This window comes from Leptopilina heterotoma, unplaced genomic scaffold (assembly GCF_015476425.1).
Source record: "Leptopilina heterotoma isolate Lh14 unplaced genomic scaffold, ASM1547642v1 Lhet_180, whole genome shotgun sequence".
NCBI classification, from domain to species: domain Eukaryota; kingdom Metazoa; phylum Arthropoda; class Insecta; order Hymenoptera; family Figitidae; genus Leptopilina; species Leptopilina heterotoma.
In genome coordinates, this window is record NW_025110897.1 from 1,970,499 (window position 1) to 1,998,347 (window position 27,849).

At 22.3% G+C, this 27,849-nt stretch overlaps 1 protein-coding gene across 4 annotated transcripts in view; it reads right to left on the reverse strand.

Moving 5' to 3' along the window:
• Window positions 1–27,849, reverse strand: part of LOC122499993 (cerebellar degeneration-related protein 2) — a 71,281-nt gene that overhangs the window by 19,314 nt on the left and 24,118 nt on the right. For 3 of the 4 annotated variants that reach the window (XM_043608628.1, XM_043608627.1, XM_043608625.1), the window contains exons 2-3: window positions 3,084–3,196; window positions 2,722–2,870 (exon numbers count right to left, since the gene is read on the reverse strand). In XM_043608628.1, the coding sequence (XP_043464563.1) occupies window positions 2,722–2,867 (146 nt within the window). In that variant the 5' untranslated portion in view covers window positions 2,868–2,870; window positions 3,084–3,196. Of the gene's footprint in view, window positions 1–2,721; window positions 2,871–3,083; window positions 3,197–9,988; window positions 10,310–27,849 lie in introns of those variants that run through there. The other variant, XM_043608624.1, reaches the window with a different exon arrangement.

Here is a 27,849-nt window from a genome sequence, read left to right on the forward strand (position 1 = left end):
TATTCTTCTAGAATTAATCAAAAGACCCCGCAGGAAATATATTAGTTTTGGATCCCAGTCGATTTTCCAATAAGTTTTTGAATTTAATAGTTTTCTTCAAAATACAAACTTAAAATTCAAAAATAAGAAAATCGACTTAGACTCAAAACTAATGTATTTTCTGCGAGGTCCATTTTTAAAAAATTATTTAGACGTTACTCTATAACAGGGTTGCCACAAAAATTTAATTTTGTTCGTCCATGACTTTTCCCTGAAAACCAGACAAAATTTTGACTTTATCCCTTTTTGAAACTCTAAAACTTATAATAATTCAAGAATAATTTTATATTACAAGAATATTGTTATTTTAACTTCTTTAAAATTATTTTCATCGTTTCAATTTAATTATTATTTTGTAACATTTTTGACAAAAATTCTTCTTTAAATCAATTATTTTTCATAATTTTTGACAAAGTTTAATAGTCATTGCTACTTTAAAAAATTTTCTTTTTAAAATTTAATGAAAATTTTTCATGTTTTAAAAAATATAATTTTTCTAACAGTTTTTCTTTAAATTTAAAAAAAAAATTAGGAATTATTTGAACAACTCGTATAAAAATCGCCAAGATTACCATCCTGGTAATAAGTTTCATTCTAAATTTTTTTAAAAATTCAATTATTTTCCAAATTTTCAATTAGAATTCTTCAAAAATACGACTATTATTTTTAAATAATTTTTAAAAAGTAAACAAATAAAATTCATTCAAATATAAAAATTATTTTAATGAAATTTGACAAAATTTTTAATTTTTTAAAATTATTTTCGCAAATAAAATTATTTTAAAAAAATTTTAATTACATTTTTCCAATATACAACTTTTTCCAGAATATCTGAATTAAATTTTTTAGAACAAAAATTTAAAAACTTATTCGTATTGAATTTTTCACAGAAATTAAAACATTAATTCTTCCAAAATTCAATTATTTTTTAAAAACTTTTGAATAAAATTATTCAAAACTGTAAGAATTTTTAAAGAAAAACAATGTAATTAATCATTTTTTAAAATAAAAATTTTAATATTCTTATACTTTTACTTCCCTTAAATTTTCAAAGAATTTAATTTTAAAATCTTTTAAAATTCAATAATTTTCTAAAATTTTAACTGACATTTTCCTTAAATCAATTTCTATCAGAATTCAAGTATTACCTACTTTAAAAAATTTTAATTATTATTTGTCAAAAAGCTAATTTTTTCAGAATTTCCAAATTAAATCTTTTAAATTTTAATCATTTTTGTAAAATAAATATTTAAATACTTATTGTTCTTTATTTGCTTAAAATTTCGACATACTTTAAATATAAAACAATTTAAAAAATTTCTTCTTGAAAATTTGAACTACAAGTCTTCTAAAATTCAATTATTTTTTTTAAGATTTTTTAAATATTATTATTCAAAACTTTCAGTTTTTAAGGAAGTTAACAAATTAATAATTTGTTATATTTAAAAACTTTTTGAAATTCAATAATTTCTAATTTCTATAAAGAATCCTATTTTAAAACTTCTAATTATTTTCTAAAGTTTTCACTAAAATTCGTTTTTAAATAAATTCTTATCAGAATTCAACTACGAGAATTCAATTATTGAAATTTAAAAATAAATAATTCATAAAATAATTGATTATTTTTAAAAATTGCAACTGTACCTTTTTATTGAGTTTTTGAAACTTGGGTTAAATTTTCTTACTTTACTTATTTTATTATTTACAAATTAACTGTCAAACTTTAGCACGAAAATTTGAATAAACATTCGAATTATTGCGTAGAAATTTATAAAAAATTTGTAAATAATTGAATTCGTGTGAAGTTTTTATTGTTTACGAAAAGAATTCATTGTTTGCCTAGAATTGTACGAAATTTTTTCTTATTTAAATGAATTTAATTGAATTGAAGAGAACTTTTGAAAATAATTGAAATGACAAGATTTTTATTAAAATTTTTGTAAATAATTGAATTTCGGAGAAGAATTTTATTATTTATAAAGATAATTGAAATTTTGACGAGAATTTTTTTAAATTTTCGAACATATTCTAATTAAATTCATTCAAAATTGAAATTTTATAAACTTTTAAAATGAAACTTTTTGAAGTTTATCTATGAAAATTGTAAACGCAACTCTTAAAATCGAATTAATTTTTAAATATTGAAGTAAAATTATTCATTTAATAATTTAAATAGGTTATAATTTTAATAATATGTTTTTGAAAAATTATGTTATTTAAAAAGAAATTATTTATTGAAATAGAAAAAATTGAAGGTTTCGTATTAGAATTCATGGTGATTTTATAGTTTATGAGGCAAACAAAAAAAGGAACAAAAATTCAGAATTTTCTTATGAATTCCAAAAATTTAATTTTTTTCAGTAAATAAAAATTCCTTATTTGTCCCTGAATTCCCTGATTTCCCTGACCTGTGGCAACCCTGTATAATTTAACTTTAAATGTGGTTAAAACTTGTTAAAAATTCCTTTATTAGTCAATGTTTTATAATACTTATATCTTTGAAAAAATCTTTCATACATTAAAATAAATTTTTACTTGTAATTCTTATGTCAGTGAAATTATACCGAGAATCAGTAAAATTCAGTTGTCATTGAAAATGATTGAATAATTCAGCATTGTTTTATCAAGTGAAATTTTTCTGTTTCCCTAATTTAATAAATATTTTTTTGAAAAAATTCTTACGTTTTTAGGAGCTTCTTATCATTTGCATTGTCAACGACGAGAAGATGATTTGCTCGTTCCAAATCTTGAATGCTGACTTCTAATTGTTCATAAATCTTTAAACGAGAGTCGTTTACTTCTCTGAGAGCAGTGGTTTGCTTCTTCATATACTGTAAGGAAACAATAAAATTAATGCCGATGATAAAAGTCAGAAATGGTCTCATATACAATCTATTTCACTATAAAAGCAACTTTTACAGCGAAATCTACTTTTAAGTAGAGTATATTCATGAGGCCATCCCTGATAGAAATACGTGAGGGAAAAGTTAATGCGATGTCATTCTCGTTAGAAACTCAATTATCGTTCAACTTTATCAATTTACCTCTATCTCATGTGCTTGCTCCTCAATTTTGTCTTGCTGCGATCTTATAGTATTCTCCAATTCTTTATTCCGTTCAAGTAGAGTTTTTCCCAGTTCTGCAGCTAATTGGAGATCTGAAAAAGAATAATTAATAATTAATAATTAATAATTAATAATTTTACATTATATATAGAATTGATGAAAAGAATAGAAATAGTTTAGCCTTCCTAAGTCGTTAACATGTTGTTATACAATTTCTAAATAGATAGTTTGTCTTGGCTTCGCTTCGCTTCGTCCTTCTGGCTAATGGCAATTAAATGCATAGACAGAATTAATTTTAGACTCAATCGGATTCGACTGATTACGAATGAGTTCGGTATTTCAGACCAAATTTTAATTTTTATCATATTAGAAATTTAATTTCTTGTAAATTAAGCTTGAGTCTAATTTTAAGCTTCTTCGAAAAGCTTTGAAAACTCAATTTGTAAACTTATTAAAGAAAAAGGAGTTTCCCTAAAACTGGTAATCAACAAGTAATCGCATGACATCATGCGATTAATTGTCAAGGTCAAATCAAATCAATTTTCTTGGCTATAGATTCTTTAGTTCGGTTGTAGATCAGAATAAATCATTCAGTTGGGAAGGAACTGCAAATTTTCATTCAGACGCGACGCCATGCCACAATCATCAAATTTATATCTTTTAATAATTAAAACTTCAATCAATTGATGATTCTGTTTAATAAAAATTCGGTCATCTTATATTCTGTTTAGTAAAATTTTAATTTCAGCAATATGAATATTTTATCTATTAAATATTCTAACAAATAATTTTTAAGGGATATTCATGCTCCCCGTTTTTTTGCATATCTCACAATTGATTATTTATTTTTTTTTCTTTAGAAAAATTGACTAATACCTGTATATTTTCCATAAAAACAATTTGCTTAGGCCTTTGTATAACAAACAAAACGGGCTTGGTTACAATAGAAAATTACAAATTTGTAAGGTTTGTAAATTTGAATGTTTAGACAGAAGATTAAAATGAAAATAAAGAAAATTAAGAATCCTGATCAAAGAAACGGCTATAATCCTTTAAACATCGAATTCGCTAATCTCTAAATCCACAATAGTTATGAATGCAAGTTTCCTGTAAATATTTATTTGTATAAACAGTTTGTAAATAATACCTGCAGAAAAATAGGATTAATAACTTGTGTAATTTTCTTATTCACAGACCAATCGTTCCAAGTTGAAAAAAGTCTGTTCTCTTTTACAGCGAGATTTTCAATTTAAAAAATTCACCTTAATTACTAGTTACATTTAAGTTCAAGATTTATTTTTCATCTCTTTAAAAATAGTTATTAAAAATAACTTATATTTATTCTAAATATTGTATTGCAAATAATCTTATTGTAAATACAATGTTGCTACAAATATTATTTTATTTTCCCTGACTTTTTCCTAATTTCCATACCGAACTTTGACTTTTTCACTATGACTCTAAAGAATATTTTCAATTCACTCTAAAAATTCAGAACATCAACAATTTTTTGTTTAAATAAATATTTAATCATTATACTATTATTTTTTTTCCGAAGTTAGGATTTCTAAGAATTTCAAACTTCAAATTCTTTGAAATTCAATAATTTTTAAGAATTGCTACTGTAATTTATCAAAAATTGTTTTATCAATTGAATTATTTTCTAGAATTTTTAACTGAAAAGCTTCTAAAATTAAAATATTTTTCATAATTTTTAATAAAAAGATCCTTAAGAATTTAATTATTAGTTTAAAGAATATTACTTTTTGTTATTTTTCTGAATTTCCATAATTTTGAACTTGAAATAATTTAATTTTTAACATAGAATTTTATTGTAGTTTTTGAAAATAATTTAATTGCTTCGAAGTATTTTATATAAATTTTGTGTTGAAAATTGAAATTGTATTGAAAATAATTAAATTTTTTTGAAGAATTTTATTAAAGTTGAATATTCTTAAATTTTGAACCTGTAATTATTTAAGAATTGAAGTTCTTACTTGAAAATAAAAAATTAAATTTTAATTATAAAAATTGAAAGCGCAACATTTCTAAAATTCAATTATTATTAACTGATTTTCAAGATTTAAATTATTTAAAATCAATTCACTTACAAATCCGCATAGTTCAATTATTGTTAGAAATGGAAAGAATTTAAAAATATTATTTAAAAAATTCTAGAAATTGAATATTTTCCCAGAACTTTTGATAAAATTCTCTGACTTTTCCCTGACTAATTGAATTTATATTATTTTAAATAATTTTTGAAAGACAATAGTTTTACAATTATAGGTATACAATTAAAAAATGTCCAAAAAATTGAGATTTAGTAATATTTTTTTAAAATTATTTGAAATTTGGTAAAATCTTTTTTAAAAAAATTGAAAACTGGTAAAATTTTTTAAAAATAATTGAAATTTGATAAAATAATTGAAAAATAATTTGGTAAAATATTTCAAAAATAATTGAAATTTAATAAAATCTTTCAAAAATAATTGAAATTTCGTACAATCTTTTTAAAAAAGAAAATTAAAATTTGATAAAATCTTTGAAAAATAATTGAAATTTGATATAATATTTGAAAAATAATTGAAATTTGGTAAAATCTTTTGAAAAATAATTGAAATTTGATATAATATTTGAAAAATAATTGAAATTTGGTAAAATCTTTTGAAAAATAATTGAAATTTGATAAAATGTTTTAAAAATAATTGGATTTTTTAAAAATATAAAAAAATCAATCTTTTGAAGAATTTTAATTATAAATGATTTTTTGAAATTTGAATGAGTCTAAAAAAGTAAATTTAAAAAAATTTTAATTTACTTTTTTCGAAAATAATTGAATCTTAAAAAATTAGAATAAAACAATTCTAAGAATTAGTTTTTTATAAATATTGTAATGTAATATATTCGAAAATTACATTTAATTTATAAAAAGAAATTTTGTATAGTTTTAAAAAAAAATTTATTAATTTTATTGAAGAATTTTAATTAAAAATTTTGAATATGATTATTTTCTCCAAAATGTTAAAAATAATTCTAAAAAATTCTAATGTTATTATTTTTTGTATGCATTTGAATTTTTGGAAATATATATATAATTATTATTTTTTTCAAAAATATTTTAATATAATTTTAAGAAATTAATTTCCATTCATTTTCATTTTTAATTAAATTTACAATTGAAGACTTTTCATTAAATTTTTTGAAAATTCAATTATTTTCTAAATGTTGCAAATTGAAATTTTTCAAAATTTATAATAAAATTCTTATTCAAAAGCTTTCTAATATTGTATATTTTGAAAATTCAATTAGAAAAATTATCCAAAATTATCCAAAAGTTTTCAATGATTTGTCTATTATACTTTTCACACTAACAAAAATTAAAATAAGTTGCACTTTGAACTAAAAATATGGTATTTTGTTGGAGAATTTGTAAAAAAAGTCTCAATTTAGTAATATAAATCGATAAAAGTCGCATTATTTGAAAATTGTCGAAAAATAAAATATCCGAGGGCCAGCTGACTGTTCCCTAATCTGTGGCAACTCTGATTAAAGATTTATTTTTGTAATTAATAAGAGAAGCTTTCGCTCAATAATTAAAGTAGTGTCGATAGTCTACTTGAATGTGTTTTTGAAGTAACACAATATTAAGGGGCTAGAAATAAAATTAAAAGTGAAATTGAGAAAAGGGCGCGCAACTAATACCGTTGGAAATTGAGATTGGCGATAACTTTTGCCGCTTTTTCCCCATACCCACGCATACCTGCTCGGCGCGACGGAAATCTATTCGTACCCTCCGTGCGACTACAATACCACCTTTCCCCTTTTTTATTTTTAGTGAAATACTACTGTGACACGCTGCCAATATTTACACAGTGAAGCGGGACGAGATTTTGCGAGATTTCGTCGCCAAGCAGGTAGCCCCAGGTAGCCCCAGGTTGGCCCCAGGTATCAGTTGGCCGCTAAACGTGAACTGTCCAAACACACCTGTCCTCAAACCGTGTTAAATCCGTGAAAAAATAACTTAGAAAGTTTAAACAAAAACCACTTAAGGCTTGTCAAATTCTGCATCCACTGACAAATGCGTCTCAATTGGGCGAAAGAGATTTCACTCTTTTTTCATTTTCGTCAAAAATATTTCATTAGTGGCAACATTTACAAATATTCTAGCAAAATTCACACAATACATTGAAATTCCTCTCTTAATTATTTTAATACTTGAAATTCAAATTTTTAAGGCATATTTTTCTACAAAAAATTCATTTGTCAATTTTTGCACAAATTTCGATTTAAGTAAAATTTAATAATAAAAGAATTCTGTTGAAAATCATTTGTTTATTTTTCGTAACATTTTCTGCAAGAAAAATGTCAACTTAATAAAATTTCACAAGCATTCTTTGCTGTAATGAAGAAATAAAATTTTTACAAAAATACTACGCATATTTCTGAATACAAATAAACTTTGGATTCCAATCAGAAAGATATAAATTCTACAAAATATAAATTTTTTAAAAATATTTTTAATTTAATTTAAAAAATATTTTCAAGTATGGTTAACAAATTACAAATTTCACAGAAAAAAAATTTTCGAATGAATAAATTCGGTCTTTTGGAACAAAAGATTTATTTTTCCTTTTCTTTAACTTTTCCTAATTTTCAGATAAAATTTTGACTAAAGAAAATTTAGATTCACTCTACAAATGTTTAGATGCACGAGGAAACGGTTTTTAATGCCAACATTTATGTATTTGTGAATATCTTCAATTATTGAAAAATTATTCGCAACATAAATATTTAATCATTATTGTTATTTTTTCATAAGGAATTAAAATTTTCAACAAACATTTCAAATTTAAAACCTTCTGGAATTCAATTGTTTATAAAAATTATAAACGTAACTCCTCCAAAATTTAAAAGGTTTTTAAAATTGAAAACTATTTCCTTAATAAATAATTTATAAAATTTATAAATAATAACAAGGTTCCAGAAAGTCAAGAAAACATCAGGAAATTTTATCAAAAGTACTGAAAAATATCAAGTTTAAAGAATTTCAGTTTAAACAATTGCAATTTCCAAAAATAGTTCAATTTCGAAAGATTTTAAACAAAAATTCTTGATAATTTCAATTTTATACAGAAATTAGTAATAATTAAACATTTATTTTTAAAAATTATTCAAGTTTTAAAATAAATTTTTTTAAATTCTACAAAAATTATATTTTTGGGAAATTTTAATTCAGTTGCTTGAGGATATTTGAATGTTAAAAAAATTTGTAAAGAATTTTCAAATTAATTAATATTTTGTGAAATCGAATTAAAAATAATTTTAAAAAATGTTATTAGAGATTTTTAAAAAAGTAGAATTTTTAACAAATTTAAATTTAATAATTGGTAAATATGTATTTGAATTTTTTGAAGAGACACAGTCAAAGTACATATATATTTTTATCAGTGTAAAAAGCAGCATTAAAAGTCCAGTGCATCTTATAAATTACTTAATTTCAAAAAAGTTACAATTGCAATTATTATCAAGATTTAAATTAAAAATTATGTTTAAAGATTAAATTTTTAAAAAATTTTAATTAAAATTCTGAAAAAGGACTTTATTTATTTCTTAAAAATATTTCAGTTCTATTTTTCAAAGATAATTGAATGTTTATAAACAAATTATTGAAATTTTTGAAAATAATAGAAGAAAGTTCGCCACAATAGGTAATTTTCTTTTTAAAATAAGTAGTTTTATGTAAATTTGTTGATTTTAAAAATTATATTTTTTTTACAATTGAAGTCTCCTTATATTTTATTTTATAAGGTTCAGGGAAAATGTAAACATTTTTCTTCGGAAACAAGAAAAAAAGAAAATCGATTTTTTGTTTGCAACCCTGAATAATGTGAAAGTTTTTCAAGAATTAAATTATTTAAAATAAATTCAATTTCATATTCCGTAAAGTTGAATTATTGTCAAAAATGGAAATAACGTTTGGCATTAAAATTCGCATTGATTTCAAAGTTTAAAAGGTGAACACAATATTTCACTTTCCCTGATTTACTTTCCCTGACTTTTTCCTTAATTCGCTGATGACCTTTGGCAACCCCACAGAATTTCTTTGAAAAAGTTTTATAAAAAATCGCCAATGTCTCAAATCTCAACAGAAATTTCTGTTAAATAAACATTTTTGAAAATAATATTTATATTCTATAATAAATTATCTCCGGTAACAATTCGTATGAATAAGAATTCAATTAATTATAATTTCTATTTGAATTTTGTTCTATTTTACCCAGAATTAACACACAGTTATTCATTTAAAATGAAACATTTATGAACATTTATTAAAATTTTAATGAGCTAATAAATAATAAGTATTAGTATAATAATATTTATTCCTCGTTTTATAATAATGCGAATTGTTTTAATTACTATTATAATAACAATTAGAATGTTATTTGATGGGATAAATATTCATGTGCTCTAAAAAATCAAAACATATTTCTTTAGGTATACTGTTGCAATTAGTATGAATACCAGTATGAGTGAGAGGACAAACAGATACTTATACTTGACAAGTAGGTTTAATTTTGAAAAATGTAAATCACTTTTCGGAGAATATAAATATTTTTGCAAAACGAAAATAATGGAACTTGCTAAAGTTAAAGGAGAATATGGTTTGGGCACTCGGCACTCCCAACATTAAAGCCTTACACCATCTGAAGTGTAACACATTTTGCAGTCACTGAATAAACACTAATCACTTTTTTTATTTACAAATCTGCAGTAACATAGAGAGTAAGTGCATGGAAAGATAATACAAATGTTGTCATAAAGTGTTTTATGTTTAGTAATGCATTAAATAAGATGAGTTTATTTGTAAAAAATTCCTGTACCTTCTGGACCTTGAAGACATGCCAATTCAACAGAGTAATCCCAATAATCCAAGGAACTTATTTGCGTTTGGGCTTGTGGATCCCAAACAACATCCACACTAGAGCCACTCATCTTCATATGAACTTGAGTTCCAATTCACAAAAAATTAAACTTGTACTTTTCAATAGCAATTTAGAGCAAAATTTAACGAATTTAACGAAGGGAGAGTAAAAATTTAAATTCCATTTCAAGTGAAAGAGTGATAGAAATGAAATAATTTTTAGAGAAACACGGAAACTCGAAGAGAGACAATCTGGATAAGTATATGTACGAAGGAGGCGAATGAACTTCTGGAACTTCTGCAATGTTCTGCAAAATGGAAATCGCTGCAAGAGAGGAAAGGTGAATTGGCCGAGCAGCTTTATCCCCACTTCGAGCAGTGTGCCTCCCACCAAATGACTGTCTCTCATTAAAGTGGGCCCGACACAAGTTGTGGCAAGTTGCAAGAAGGGTCGAAGAATATGCATTTTCCATTACGTACCTAATAACCCAATAACAATATACAATGTATGGATATTCTAGTGCATAACTTTCCTACTATAGTTGTACTGATAAAATGCATACATTACCTCCGCGTCCGCGCCGAGCCGGTGATTGTGCGAACGGTGCGAACATACCAGACGCTAAATTTTATTCAAATTTTCTTTTTCGTTTTTAATATTTTCTTAAGATTCAAATTATTATCTTCAGAATAAACACTTTTTAATGTTTATTCATATTTTTATAATGTTTGGAGAAAATAATAAAATATTATTAATTGTTTTGGTCAAACGATCAATTAAAAATCTTTACAAAAACTGACGTTTCGGTACAAGTTGACTACAAGTTTGACCAAAACAATTAATATTTTATTAATTTCTCTAAATTCATACTACGATCAAAGAAAAATATTTATGGATTTTATTCCACTAATTTTATATTTTGTATAACTAATATACAAGACTTTTATATTAGCTTCGCACTCATCTACTAAAACCTACTATTTACTACTTTTTTACATTATACTACTATTTGGGTACTTTTTTTTAGATTTCACCTACTAAAAGATACTATTTCTGTTTTTTCTTGAGGCTTTCCACCACTTTAAATTCGCCAATACTAAACATAAAAAAACTATTCTCAAAAAATATTCAAAATTCAATTATTCTCAATATTTAGTATTTTCGTAAAACTTCGCGAAAGAATTCAATTATTAGACAAAAATTGGTAAAATTCATCAAAAATTCAATTATTTTTATAAATAATCAAATTTCCACAGGAATTCAATTAATTTAGAATAGCATTTTCAAAAAAAATTTCGAAAAAATCAATTATTTAACAAAATTTTTATTCAATTCTTCACAATAATTCACAATAAAATACTTTCACTAATAATAACTAATAACATTTTTCATGGAAATTTAATTTTTTAAAAAAATATTTGATAAAATTCTAAACTTCAATTACTTTCATAAATAATCAAACTCATCAAAGAATTTCAATTATTTTTAATACTATTTTAAATCATTATAAACAAAAAATTCATTATTTTCACGAATAAAATTTTACACAAGAATAATTCAATTATTTAACCCTAGAAGGAGTATTCTATTTGAAACAATGATTATAAAATTCTTATAAAGAATTCATTTATTTTCAAAAATAACAAAATTTTTTACTGAAATTCAATTTTTTTTAACATTTTAATAAAATTTTTCGGAATAATTCAATTATTTTCATATGTATATAATAAAATTCTTCTCAGAAATTCAATTAAGATTGAAAATTTTAATAAAAGTTTTTGCAACTATTTAATTATTTTCATAAGTAATAAAATTCATCGCAGGATTTCAATTATTTTTAATACAAATTTACAGGAATTGCTCAAAAAATGTAATTATTCTTAAAAATTTAATTTCAATTCCTCGAAAAAATCAATTATTTACAAAAATATTAGAATTTTTCACTGAAATTCAATTATTTTCAAATATTTTAATAAAATTTCTCGAAAGAAATATTTTACATATAATTTTAATTAAATTGTTTTGAAATAATTCAATTATTCTTTTAAATTTTAATAAAATTCATCCCAAGAATTCAATTATTTACATAAGTAACAAAATTATTCTCAAAAATTCAAATATTTTGAGGCATTTTAATAGAATATTTTGCAAAACTCTATTATTTTCATAAATAATAAAATGCATTTTAAGAATTCAATTATTTTTAACAAAATTTAATAAAATACCACACAGACATTCAATTATCGCTAAAAATTTTAATAGGATTCTTGGTAATATTTAATTATTTTTAAAAACTTTTCGCAATCCAATGATTTTTGATATCTACCGAGATATCTACTATTTTCATTCATAACATTTTACAGGAATTGACAAAAATGTAATTATTTTTAATAATTTAATTTCGATTCCTTGAAAAAACCAATTATTTAAAAAAATGTTTTTTTTAAATTCATTAAAAGAATTCAATTATTTACAAAAATATATTATAATTTTTCACAAGAATTAAATTATTTTCAAATATTTTAATAAAATTGTTCGAAAGAAATCAATTTTTTTAAATAACAATTTTAATTAAATTTTTTAAAAATAATTCAATTATTCTTTTATAGATTTTAATAAAATTCTTCCCAAGAATTCAATTATTTACACAAATAATTCTTTGAAAAATTCATTTATTAAAGATAAATAACAAAATTATTACCGAAAATTCAATTATTTTGAGGCATTTTAATAAAATTCCTTGCAAAATTTAATTATTTTCATAAATAACAATATTCATCACAAGAATTCAATTATTTTTAAAAATAATACATTTTTTCTTGAAAATTCAATTATTTTAAAAAATTCTAATAAAATCTTTCGCAAGAATTCAATTATTAATAATAAAATGCTTCTTAGGAATCCAATATTTAGGTTGAAATTTTTGTCCAAAAAACTATTAATTGTCAGATAGGCCCAAGGTGTCTAGCGTAAGGGAATTTGGGAAAACCCAGGAAAAACCCGTGAATTTTCGAAAAATTTCACTAATTTTTTTATAAAAATTTTTTTTTAATTTCACTAAAATTTTTATTTAAGTCTTACATTCTTCAACAACTTTAAAAAAAAAACTATTATATATCAGCAATTACACATTAAATTATATATTATATATTAATAAAATTGAAAATATTTTTATATTTTCATACAAATATTTAAAATTTTAAGCCTACCGCCTTCTTGACAATAAAAATCTTTAAACTTTGTCTTCAGTTTTGGTTGAAGTTGCTTAGCAATGGCATGTTTTAAGCTATTAGAAATATTTTAAATAAAATTTTAATATCCAAATCGAAAGTTGACATTTTATTGCTCTTTTTCACTCATGTTATTTATGAATAGAAGTAAAAATCTTGCTTTTATATAAATAATTAAAGTTACAGCATTGGTTAGAGTAAAAATTAAATTTATCTCCAAAATCTTGTTGTTTTTAGTGACACAATTAAATATTTCTATAATTTACTATAAAAATTATTTCTTAATTATAATTCTAATGCTTGTAAAACGTAAAAATTTTAAAATTATAAAAGATTCATCATTGAAGCTTTTTATGCCTCTGAAACCTTTCCATTCAGTAAATTCAAATATTGATTTTGTTTTTGGTTTATTTTTAGTTATTGAACTATGAATATTTGTCATACGTATATTAAAAACTGCGAATTATAATATAAAATTTTGTTGTTGATTTTTTGACAAAAAGAGGAAGCCAAATGTTCATGCAATAAACATCTGTATTCATAATAAACAAACTTCTTTGCTTTCTAAACACAAGTCAATAAATGTGCTGTAACTTTTTATATTTTCAAGAATTAATTTTGCGCAACTTGGATACTGATTTTTCAACACTATGTAATGTCAATTAAAAAAAATACGTATACAAAATTTTAAAAAAAATTAAAAAATCGAAGATCAAGTGGAGTACTTTCAGCAGAATCATGAATATTTTATGTTACTTTATTAGAGAATTCTTCTTAAAATCATATTCATTTATTTTTAAGAAATGTATTTTTGCCAAAAAATATTCATACGTACATTTTTGGACCCTTAATAAAAAATTTAATTAAATGCATCAAAAATAAGAAAAAATGGAGACTCGTGAAAATTCCCTGCACTGAACTTATAATTTTCGCGGTATCGAATCCTACATTACAGGATTTCTATTTAACCGATTTTTACGAAAAAGAAAGATTGCTACGTTGATCACAATGTAATCATTTTTGTCTACTTTCACATTAATTATAGAAGAACCAGAATTAGATTTTGATATAATGGTTTTTGAATTTCTGAAATAAATGTTTCGCTACTGGTTTCTCGTTTAAAACTATACTTTTTATAAAATACAAAATAAATAATTTACAGAAATTTTACAATATACCATTTTCATTTATGCAAATATAAGTTTTATGTAACGAACTTTCTACTTAATCAAATTTTTGATTAAAAGAATGAATTTTATTTTTATTTTAACGAATTTCCATTCAGTGGAACATTTATTTATTCTATCTAGTCGAATTTTTAAACTACAGAATTTGCAATATATATCAAATCTATTCAATTGATTGAATAATTTTCATCAAATTTCTCGAAAAAAGAAATTATTCGATTAAAAATTTTATTAAAATTTGTTAACAGAGATTTAAAGGAATTAAGTGTACCTAAATTTTTTTAATTTTTATAAAAAAAATTGTCTTTGAAAATAGTAAAAGTTATTCTGAAAAAACAATTTTTAATATTAAGTTTTACTATTTTTAAAGGTAATTTTTCCAAGACCCAAGTTGATACTAATTTTTTTCTGAAATTTACTTTGTATATATATATTAAAATTAATGGGATTTTAAAACAAAAGTAGCTGTAGTAAAACTTAAGAGAAAAAGTAAAAAAAATTCTTAAATAAATTTGATGCGTTATCCTAATACTATAATTTTTACTTATTTTAAAAATTCCCTTTTTGGAAAATAAAATCCCCTTTTTTTTCCTAACATAACATGAAAAAATGACTGCTATCGCTGTTACTTATTCTGTTCCATAAAAATCGGTTAAACAGAAATTTTATAATGTAGCTTTTGATACCACGAGTTCAATAAATGTATATTACACATTAATAGCAAAATTTATTCAATCTCTTATATTTATATTATATTTTTTGGTACGACTTTAATATTCAATACATACCTATTAACTAACTTTTAAAAAATTGTAAAGCAGAAAGTATCTTGACTTTAAAAAAAAGTTGATAGAAATTATAATTTATAAGAAATGAAATTTTTCTATAAATTCAAGACCTTACTACATGTGCGTAGCGATTGGGTCGTTTACCTTATAGAGATACTTATACGGGTCTAAAAATGACTTTCTATAGATATTTTGTTAAGTGAACTTTTAATTTCTCAACTGGGACGTTTGATAAAGAATGCCCCACATGTATGATGTTCAATGTCCGATAGTGTGCTCAAACACTTGCATCTTTTGAATCCTATATCTCGTGTTGGAAATAAAACTTCACTTCTCCTCATTGCTCCCACCTTAATCCGCATTCCTTTCAACCTTTTTTTGCCTTTTATTTCTCTCACTTCACTTCGTTCTCTATCATTTCACTACTTCCTTTTATAAAAGGAGCGTATCCATATACACACTCCACAGATAGCGACAGCGGTACAATTATACTTTTTAATTGACGTCCTTAATGAAAATTTTATGCTTGTAACGTTATTCACTTTTTCTCACACGTAATCTTTTTTTTCCCTTCTTATGTCCCTCACATTCACAACATACTTTTCTAGTTTCTTCTTTTTTTTCAAACAATATTAAAAACTTCCTTCAACAAAAGTTACAATAGTTTACTAAACACTGTCACTCACTTTTTTAAATAAAATTAGCAATTTTAAAAATAATAGAACGTACAAATTTGTAATTCAAATTTTTTTTATAAAAATAAAATATGAATTTTTATTAAAAGTACTAAAAAAATGAAAATTTTAAAATTCATAAAAAAATTCTGAATTATTATATCTTTTTTGTTTGACTCATAAACTATGAAATTGACAAGAATTCTAATACAAAACCTTAAATTTTTTCAAATTTTTTTTTTTTTTTTTTTAATTGTCAAGTCTTACATAAGACTTATTACAAATACATATATATGTGCATAATTACATTAACAGGGTGTCTACTATTTTTCAGTTATTGAATTCCCGGTTATTTCCCGGTTTTCCCGGTCAGTAGACATCCTGATTAAGTACAATCATCACACCAAAAAAGAAAAACATAAATAAATAAAATAAATCTTGAACAACTATCATAAAATAATTAAATTATTCAATAAATAATTTTACTTAAATATTGAAACGGTTTCAATTTGAAATTTTATAAAATTTCAATTTTTAAATTTTAATGCATTTAATTAGAAGTTCTAAAAAACTTAGATTTTTGGAAAATGTTCCTCATTTCAATGATTTTCAATATCTACTTTTTTTTTTTTTTTTTGCATGATTAACAAGCCCATGGTAAAATCAAATTTTAATAAAATTATCCAAAAGAATTCACTTATTTAAACAAAATTTTAATAAAATTCTACGCAAGACATTAATTATCTTCATAAATAATAAAAATTTTACTGAAAATCAAATATTTACAAATTTTTTTATAAATTTTTTCGCAATAATTCAATTATTTTCAGAAATAATAAAATTTTTTAAACAGATTTGGGGTCGTTCATAAACTACGTCACACTCCTAGGGGTGGGGGGTGTCAAGCTGTGTGTGACGAAGTGTAGAAAAAAATTTTTGTCAAAATTTCAATTATTTTTATAAATAATAAAATTCTTCTTCAAAATTCAATTATTTAAAAAAATTTTAATAAAATTCTTGGTAAAGTTCAGTTATTTTCAAAAGTAGTAAAATTCATCGCAGAATTTTAATTATTTTTAATACAATTTTAATCAAGTTTTCTAATAAAAATTGAATTAAAAATGTAATTCGTTTAAAATGTTAGATAATAATTGAATATTAAACGCATTGTAGCATAAATTTTTAAAAGTAATTGATAATTGAATTCTTTCGAACAATTTTAATAAAATTTTTGAAAATTATAATTGAAATCCTGTGAAGAATTTTATTATTTATGAAAAGAATTGAATTCTTGCAACGAATTTTATTACATTTTTTTTAAATAATCGAATTGTTTTGAGAACTTTTATTAAAATAGTAGATTATTTTGAAAATATTTGAATTTCAGCGAAGAATTCCAATATTTGTGAAATGTAATTGGATTCATGCAAAAAATTTTTGATTGTATTAAAAATAATTTAAATCCTGTGGCGAATTTTATTATTTATAAAAATAATGGACTTCTTGCATTGAATTTTATTAAAAAAATTTTAAATAATTGAAATCCTGTAAAGTATTTTATTATTTACGAAAATAATTAAATTCTAACAACAAATTTTATTACATTTTTTTAAATAATAATAAGAACTAATAAAAATTAAATTTTAAGAAACATTTAATTATTCAATAAATAATTTGAAAATGAATTTTAGTTTAAATTTTAGATAATAATAAAATATTAAAATAATTTTTTTTAAATATTTTTTTTTAATCGTTATCTCTATGTTTTATAGCAATACTTTTAAAGTTGATTAATTTTAAAAAGGTTTGAATTTAAAATTTTTGAAAATCTTAATTCCTGTGGAAAAATAATAATAATCCTAAATATTTAAAATATTAAAAGAAAATAATGGTTTCGAATAATTTTACAATTATAAAAATATTCGTAAATTTTAACAGAACACTTTTTTTAATAAAATTTTTTCCTTTATTTTCTAAAAATCCAAAAAATTTCAGTTTCATTTTCAATTAAATTTTCAAATTGTCAAATAGAATTCATAAACATTTTTTTCTTTTATTTTTAAAAAACTTTGAATTTTATTAAAATAATAATTGTTGTTGAGAAATAAAAATTATTCATAAAATGGATATATTTTTTACTTCTTAATAAAAATTTTTTAACAATTAACAATTTTCTAGTATTTTTTATTATTATTTATTTAAAGAGGAGAATAATTTGCATAAACATTTAGATCAGGCAAACGAAATTTGTTATAGAAAAGGAGCATATAACAAACAAAATGAGTATATTTTTCATTTGTTAATCATAATTTTTTTTAAATTTTCTAATTTCTAATATATTATTTTATTATAAATCATGAAAAAATACCTGCATATTTTCAATTTTTCAAACAATATTTTTTAAAGAAAAAAAAAGATTGCACAGAAACTATTTCAAACTGCGGACAGACTGAATGAAAGAATACGGACATTAATATAGTTAATTAATAATAATTAATAATTTTTAGTTTCTTTAATTTACAAAACAAAACAAGTGACATTTAACAAACAAAATTCGATAAATCAATTAGAAGAAAAAGTTAATAAATATGATACTTATGAAGTAAGGCAAACATATATATTAACAGGTTTCATTTGCATACTATACGAGAAATTAATATACTTTCCTTTTTTATCTTGGTAATATTTATTCCAATAGCATTCAGCTGAAGAGATTTCCACTTTTTAATTATTTTTTATTGCATCATATCATAACTAAATGGCAAAATAATTATAATGTACTTTCGATAATCTCCACGTTTAAGCTCATCTGATTAATCTCATTGATCTCAGGCGTTTTTACAAATTTTAAAAGTTTTTAAAAAATTTTGTTAACTAATTTAATCAAAGTCCTTTATAAGAATAGGAATATAATTACTTTTAAAACGAAGATCTCATTAAATAATAATTTCAGTGCATAGATCTGATAAACTGTTTGTACCGAAAAGGAACTTGTGACACTAATGCAAAATTAAGTCGTACTGTAATCTTATTGCCTCTTAATATGTAATACCTAAACTCACAAGGTTTAAAACAGTTTGTCAATATATTGACAATTCTACTTTTTTTATTATTAATATTATAAATATGTACTAAAACGGAACACAATATTTTATTAACTTTTCCTAAGTTCCTTTCCCAGATATAGTTACTCGCGAAAAATCACAAAATATCTGTTTAATATTTAACTGAATGCATTGTGAGGGAATATTAGCCCATTAATTCTCAAATATTAAAAGTCTTTCTTTTAAATTCGAGTTAAGAATTTTACCTTATTAATTTTCGTTCATCTTTTTAAATGAAAAATTCGTTAAATAGAAATTTTGTCAATTAAACATTCTGTTGATTGAAAAATATGTGATTTGGAAAATCTGTTGAGTAAAACTTGGTTTTCATATAGAAATTCTATCAAATACTAATTCGAAAAATATATAAATTCTGCTATAAGAAAACTCTATCAAGTGATAGTTTATGAGGTATTCATACACTCCATTGACAATGGGTGCATTAGCAGCTATAATAATTCTTATAATTAGAGGAATTCTCTCAAATGGTCACATGCGTTAATTAGCTCAGTGGTTGTATGACTGTTTAAATTAAATCCCATATCATATGGTTTTATTCTTTATTTTATGAATTCGCTTATTTTTCTGCATTTTTTCACCAAAAAATAACTTCTAAATTGATTTAAAATTTCGTCGTCAGATTGATTAAAATATATTATACCTTATTTTTAAGTTGCATTTAATTTCAATCATTGATTGGTATTAAGCCAATTTCATTGAAACTTAAAGCGATTTATTGTTGTTTTCAAAATTTTCATGTCATACATACATACTGAAAATATATTCACTTCTGTTTAAAAATAATTTCAATGACATTGTTTCCGAGATGCACCACGTGAATTTAACAAATCACATTAAAAGAAAAATATACTTGCTACAGCTGCGAGGAATATTGTAATTATTATAATTACAATATTTAGAAATGTTATTTCAATTCAATTTAAATAATATTTTCATTATTATGTATAAAAATTATTTTATGAAAATCAATTTTAAAAAAAAATTAGCAAAATGAAGACAAAAAAATTTAAAGTATTTAAATTTTTAAGAAACTTAAAATTCAAATTTGTAAGTTATTTTTTAATTTTACCAGGCTTTGAACTCATCTACTAAAACCTATTATTTACTATTTTTTACGTTATGCTACTATTTGGGTACTTTTTTAGATTTCAGCGAATAAAAGTTACTATTTCTGTTTTTTATTTTTTTTTGAGAGAGAATTTTCCTTACTTTAAATTCGCTAATACTGGAAATCAAAAAACTATTTTCAAAAATTGTAATCAAATTCTTTAAAACGATTAAATTATTTTTTTAACCCTAGAAGGAGTAACTGGGGTGTCTGGACACCCCAAGCAAAATTCAAAGTATTCCCATGGCTTAACCAATAATTTTTTTACGCTCAAAACCCATTGATAATTTAGTTTGAACCTCCATCTTTTGACAACTCTATGTGCCGCCAAAATTTTTGCTCTAGGAAGAGCTCTATCTCCTGTTAAAATACGTCTGGGGTGTCTGGACACCCCAGTTACTCCCTAACGTTAGAAAAATTGTCAAGATAAGTAAATTCAAATTTTTTTAAAAAATCGTTTTCAATCAGTTAAAATCATCTGATAAAGTATAAATTTATAGGTTATGCATAAAAAAGTTGTATTTTATAAAAAAGGAACATTTTTATACAAAAATTCTATTTTTATGAAAAATAGACATTCTGTATTTGTAACAACTTATGAAATTTGAGTTAAGATTTATTAAAAATTTCTGTGCTCTCTCTACAGTCAGAAATTAAATTCTAATACAGAAAAATGTAGTATATAACAGTCAAATTTAAATTATAAATTCTATATTCTTAATAATATTTTAACATATATTAGAGGAATTAAGAATTGATAATTAAAACTTTGATTAAATATTAATTTACAGAATCATTTCATAAGTTATTAATTTTAATGTTAATGTATTCAGATATATTAAGTTTGTAAAATTTTAAATTTATAACACCATTTTTAGTAAATATTAATTGTTTAAGTCCATTTTTATGATTTTCACTATTCGTCAATTATCTTTAATTTCTTTCACTTCAGATGTTCAAATAATTATGTTTTTTGGAAGTAATACAAAAACTAATTTTTTCCCCTAAAAGTGTATCTATTTAACTTTAAAAACCTAAAATAGTTTTTAAATTAGTCAAATTTTTAAGAAACTACAACGTTTTTTGTGAAAAAAGTCAATTTTGCAATTTTTTGGTGTTTTTTTGGGTTTTTATGGTTTTTTTCAAAATTTTTTTAATTTATCAAAATGTGAATAATATTATTGTATTCCTTACTAAAAAACCAATCAATTCATAATAAAAAAATTTTTTTACGTCAAATATGAACCTTAAAAAACAAGTTTAAAGCGTGGGGTGTCGGGACACCCCAGTTACTCCTTAGAGGGTGAGTAAATTAACGTACTCCTTCTAGGGTTAAAATATTCGAAATTCAATTATTTTTAATATCTAGTATTTTCATAAAACTTCGCAAAAAAACGGGTAAAATTCATCAAAAATTCAATTATTTTCATAAATAATCAAATTTCCAGAAGAATTCAATTAATTTAGAATAGGATTTTCAAAAAAATTTCGAAAAAATCAATTATTTAACAAAAATTTTATACAATTCTTCACAATAATTCAATTACTTTCACTAATAATAGCATTTTTCATGAAAATTGAATTAAAAAAAAAATTTTTGATAAATTTCTAAGCAAGAATTCAATTATTTTCATAAATAATAAAGCTCATTAAAGAATTTCAATTATTTTTAATACTATTTTAAATTAATTAATCGAAAAATTCAATTATTTTCACAAATAAAGTTTTACACAAGAATTCAATTATTTAAAATAAAATTTTCATAATATTTATTATATTTCAAAAAACATTAATTATTTAAAATAATGTTCATAATATTTTTATAAAAAATTCAATTAATTTCAAAAATAAAAAAATTTTTCACAGAAATTTAATTATTTTTGAAAATTTTAATAAAATTTTTTATTGCAATAATTCAATTATTTTCATAAATAATAAAATTCATCGCATGATTTCAATTATTTTTAATACAACTTTACGAGAATTGCACGAAAAATGTAATTATTTTTAAATATTTAATTTCAATTCCTTGAAAAAATAAATTATTTAAAAAAAATGTTTTTTTAAATTCTTTGGAAGAATTCAATTATTTACAAAAATATAAGAATTTTTCACAGGAATTCAATTATTTTCAAATATTTTAATAAAATTCTTCGCAAAATTTAATTATTTTTAAAAATAAAAACATTCAACACAAGAATTCAATTATTATTAAAAGTGATAAATTTTTTCTTGGAAATTCAATTATTTAAAAAAATTTTAATAACATCTTTCGCAAGAATTCAATTATTTTCATAAATAATAAAATTATTCTCAGGAATTAAATTATTTTCAACAAAATTTAATAAAATATTACACAGACATTCAATTATTGTCAAAAATTTTAATTCAATTCTTTTAATTCAATTTCTTTAAATTTAAAAAACTTTTCGCAATTCAATGATTTTCAATATCTACTATTTTCATAACATTTCCAAACAAAATTCAATTATTTAAAAAGTTTTTTGTAAAAATCTTAGTAAGAATTCAATTTTTTTATGAATAATAAAAATTTCTGAGGAATTCAATTATATAATTATTAAATTAGAATTTGCCTAAAATTAGTCGAAAGAAATCAATTATTTAATAAATTTTATAAAATTTTTCGCAAGAATTAAATTATTTTTATAAATATTTAAATTCTTTCATGAATAATAAAATTTGTTACAGGAATTCAATTTATTAGTAGGATAAGAAAGAAGTGAATATTTTTGATGAAAATTAGGAAAAAATGAGGAAAATAAAATGTAGAATGGAATTTTTGTCAGTTTTGTGAAGTGTCTAAAACGAGTTTTTTTGGTCGTCAAGTTTAATTTTTCGTTAGCTACTTTGTTACAACTTTTTTTTAGTTCAACCGTTTTTGAGTGACTTTGGGAGAAAATATTGCTTCATTCATGCTTCATTCATAATTTTGAGAATTTTTTGAATTCTTACCACTTGAAATAAAAAATAAAACATGCATTTTAAAGTTCCGCAGGCAATGTACCAGACAAAAGTCTGATTTCATTAATACAGATATAATTGTATATGCGTATAAATTATGAATGGAGCCAGTATTGTTCCTGTATACAATATAAATTAATCATACAAAAATAATGTGCGAGCTTGTCACAAGAAAATTCGAAACCAAGTGAATGTATGTACCAAGTGAATTTACTTAAGGAAAATAAATTAAAATACATTTTATATAAGTACACCGTTACATGGACTCAATCACATGATAATTTGCAGATATACGCCTGCGTGAGAAATAGAATTCTTATGTACGTCCTATGCTATAAGTGTGTATATATGTAGTCAGAGCAGCATCTTATTATTAGCTTCCTTACAATTCAAACGATACACAATATAATAAAGTGGGTGTTCTATTTTAATTAATTACAGGTAATTTACTAATCACAGTTCTACGTCTATATTCAATAGCAAATTTTTCAAGGAAACAAACATTTTCTGTCTTTTTCTGTCTGTTGACAAACATCAAAACATATAATGCATCATGAAAAAAGTAAAATTAACTTTTACTATTTACAAAGTCAAATTTAAACCGTCTGCTCAAATTGCTGCACATTTTACTGTTTTCTGAGTTTAACAAGTTCTATTTATATTTACTTTGGAAATAATAAAAGTTGCCAGAAATGCATAGAAATTACAGGCAGTTCAGGTTTCATGGGCAAAGTTGTAAAAGATAGTTTTATTCGTTTTTTTGTGTGATCTTTCGGATATAAAATATACGATTTTTTAAACACTAATACCTACTATTTATTTTTAACATATTTAACGGACAGATAGCAGCAATCAATACTCAATTGATTAGAACGAAAATGTGCAACATATAAAAGTGAATGCCATACTTAATGCTCATACAGAGATACATTCAGCAGCTAATGCTTTTAAATACATTTTAACGTCTGATTTTCTTTGATATAATGACTTTTAATGGTCTTTAAGAGACGAAGGAGACATTGTATCACTTGAATTCACAGTTTGCATTACTTTACTAATGTAAACTGATATTTTTACATTATTAAGGGGAGACTTCGACTACAATTTTAACTATATCAAGAAAATTATTTTTATAGTTTTATAACTATTGTTTCACTATATAATAAGTTTTAATATAATTTTATTTAAAAATAAAATTATTTTTTTTGATATAGGAAATTAAGAGGCGCATGATTATTCCCTAAATGTCATTTGTCAGAACTGTCATTTTACCGAATTGCATTTATCCGAACTGTTATTTTAACGAAATGGCACTTTTGCGAATCGACATTTTTACGAATTGTTACAATTGCGAAGAGTCATTTTTTCGAATTGTCATTTTCACGAAATGTCACTGTTCTGAATTGTCATTTTTGCAAAAATTGCTATAGTAAATCTATATATGCGTACAAGTTTACTATAACAATTTTCGCAAAAATGACAATTCGCAACAGTGACATTTCGTAAAAATGACAATTCGAAAAAATGACAATTCGCAAAAATGACAATTCGTAAAAATGTCGATTCGCAAAAATGACATTTCAGAACAATAACTATTAGTAAATATGATATTTCGCAAAAATGACTCTTCGCAAATGTGACAATTTGTAAAAATGGCGTTTCACAAAAGTGACATTTCGTAAAAATAATAATTCGAAAAAATGACATTTCAAAGCAATTACCAGTCTTAAAAATAACAATTCGTAAAAATGATATTTAGCAAAAAAGACTTTTCGCAAAAGTGACAATTCGTAAAAATGGCGATTCGCAAAAGTGACATTTCGTTAAAATAACAGTTCGGATAAATGCAATTCGATAAAATGACAGTTCGGACAAATGACATTTGGGGAAAAATCATGCGCCTCGGAAATCAATGGTCAGCAAAATATTCTGACCCTTTTTGGAGGATCTTTATTATTCTTAAAAATTGATATATTTTAAAATCCATCTGTAATTTTGTAGAAAATATTTTTTTGTATTAAAAAAAAGTCGAATAAAAAAATTGATTATGTACCATTTTTGAAGCACTTTTTTTTAAAAAAACATTGTTTTTAATTTGAAAATACTGAAAAATACCATTATTATTCAATTTTTTTATATGAAAATTCACTTGTTTATTTTTCTTACTAATTTCAAATTATAATTTTATCATAATTTTTCGATATTTTATATTTCTTATTTTAAAAAATTATGATTTGAATTTAGTTAGAAAAAAAAGAAGTGAATTCTCATTTTAAAAAAGTGAATAACAATGGTATTTTCTAAGATTTTCAACCTAAAAGCAATGTTTTAAAAAAACGGTTTAAAAATGGTACAAATCAGTTTTTTTATTCGACATTTTTTTTAAATACAAAAACATATTTTCTACAAAATTATGGATGGATTTTAAAATCTATAAATTTTTAAGAAAAATAAAATCCAAAAAGGGTCAGAATATTTTCTGACAGATTTTATTTTCCGAACATTGATTTCCTCTCAAAAAATTACTATAAAAATAATTTTATGGAAGATTTAAATCATTGTCTTGATATAGTTAAAAATGTAGTCGAAGTCTCCCCTTGAGTTTTTAAAGGTTATTGGCAATTAATTCGACTACATTTTTAACTGTATCAAGACAATGATTTAAATCTTCCATTAAATTATTTTATAATAATATTCTGTCTATCCTTACTTAATTTTGTAGAAAGTATGTTTTTTTGGAAAAAACATTGTTTATTAGGTTGAAAATGATAAAAAAAATACTAAGTTATTAATTTTTTTTATTTGGAAATTCACTTTCGTTTATTTTTCTAACTAATTTCAAATCATAATTTTATCAGAATTTTTTTTTAATATTTAATATTTTTTATTTAAAAAAATTATGATTTGAAAAATAAAAATAAACAAGTGAATTTTTGAAAAATTTTAATAATTCAAATTCTTCTGAAATTAATTAAATTAGTCAATATTATGTTTTCTTAATTATTAAAAATAAAGAAGTATTTTAGTTAGAAAGACTAAAAACATTATGAATTTTGGAAAAATTACAAAACAATTGCAGAAATTCAATTATTTTCAAAAGGTTGAAAAGTAATAAAATTCTTCTCACATAATTCAATTATGCTCTTCTCCAAAATTCGATTGTTTTCAAAATGTCAATAAAATTCTTGTTATAATTTCAACTATTTTTAATACAATTTTAATCAAATTCCTCGAAAAATGTAATTATTCCTAAAAATTTTATTGAAATTCGTCGAAAGAATTCAATTGTTTAAAAATTTGTTGATAAAATTCTTTATAAGAATTAAATTTTTTGAATAAAAATTATGCATAAAATGGGTATATTTTCTATGTCTTAATCTTAATTTTTAAATATTTTTATAAATAAAATAGAGAAAAATTTGCATATAATTTAGATCAGTTGAATTTGAAATAGAAAAAAAGCATACATATAATAAACAAAATGGGTATATTTTTATCTGTTAATAATAATTTTTTTAAAATTTTCTAATTTCTAATATTATTTTATTATATAATTAACTTTTTAGAAATAGATATGAAAAGAAATAGAATAAATAAAATTGTTCCTCTTGCAATTTTTTATTCAAGCGCCTAGCAGCGAATAAATGTTTCCCAGCTGCTTGATATTTTATATACAGTATGATATGCGTCCACTTGTGAGAAAGGAGGTTATTCAAAAAATGAACCAAATGATACATGAATTAGTTATGAGAAACGACTGATTCTTAAATTTACATTTTTGAAGATTTTTTGAAAATCAAAGCTATATATAGAAAATGAAAAGAAGAGGTGAAAAATATTGAAGGAAACAGTACATTGAAGATAGGATAAGTACGTGTTGTGTACATCTAATTATGTCGAGACTCCAAACGTGGAAAAACAATGGCCTTGTACATCCGGCGGAAACTATTTTAAATGAAATATGTAGTAGCGAAACACAAGTCGACGGCCAGACACTCTTGCGGAGTATGTGCTCATGGATAAAAATGAATAAACATGCAGACAAAAATCTCGGGAAAGTTGTACATTCTTTTTTTCATGTCCATCCTTGTAGGCAAAGAACAAATACTCCTTTTTCAATGCTTCTACTTTCCACACTTTTATATCTTTGAGAATCTTCCACATGAGAAAAAAAAGAAGATAATCATAAAAAAAGTAGAAAGTGTAGTCAATGAAAAAGACTTTATACTCTAGATTCTTGTTTCAAATATTTTCTGTGTGTATTCCAATTCGGCAACCTTCACTCAAAGTACATTTTTATGTTTAGAATAAGAAAATAAAATTACCAATGTATCATTTGATCAGGGTTGCCACAAAAATTTAACTTTATTTTTCCCTGACTTTTCCCTGATATCCGCAGACAAAATTTTCATTTTTTCCCTTACCCTAAATAATATTCTGACCTATTCTAAAAATTATTAGATACTCAAAAAAATGTTCTATTACATTTTATTTACCAATTTCTTTAATTGCAAAATTATTCAAAAATATCAATAACTTCTTTTTTTTAAAATAAATATTTAATAATTATTATTATTCCATGGGAATTAAGATTTTTAAAGTTTCAAATTCAAACCTTCTGAAACTCAACAACTTATAATAATTAAAGATGACCGGGTGATAAAATCATCATTTCATATTTTAGAAATATTGTTAATGTAACTTATTCTTCAAAATTCTCCAAAA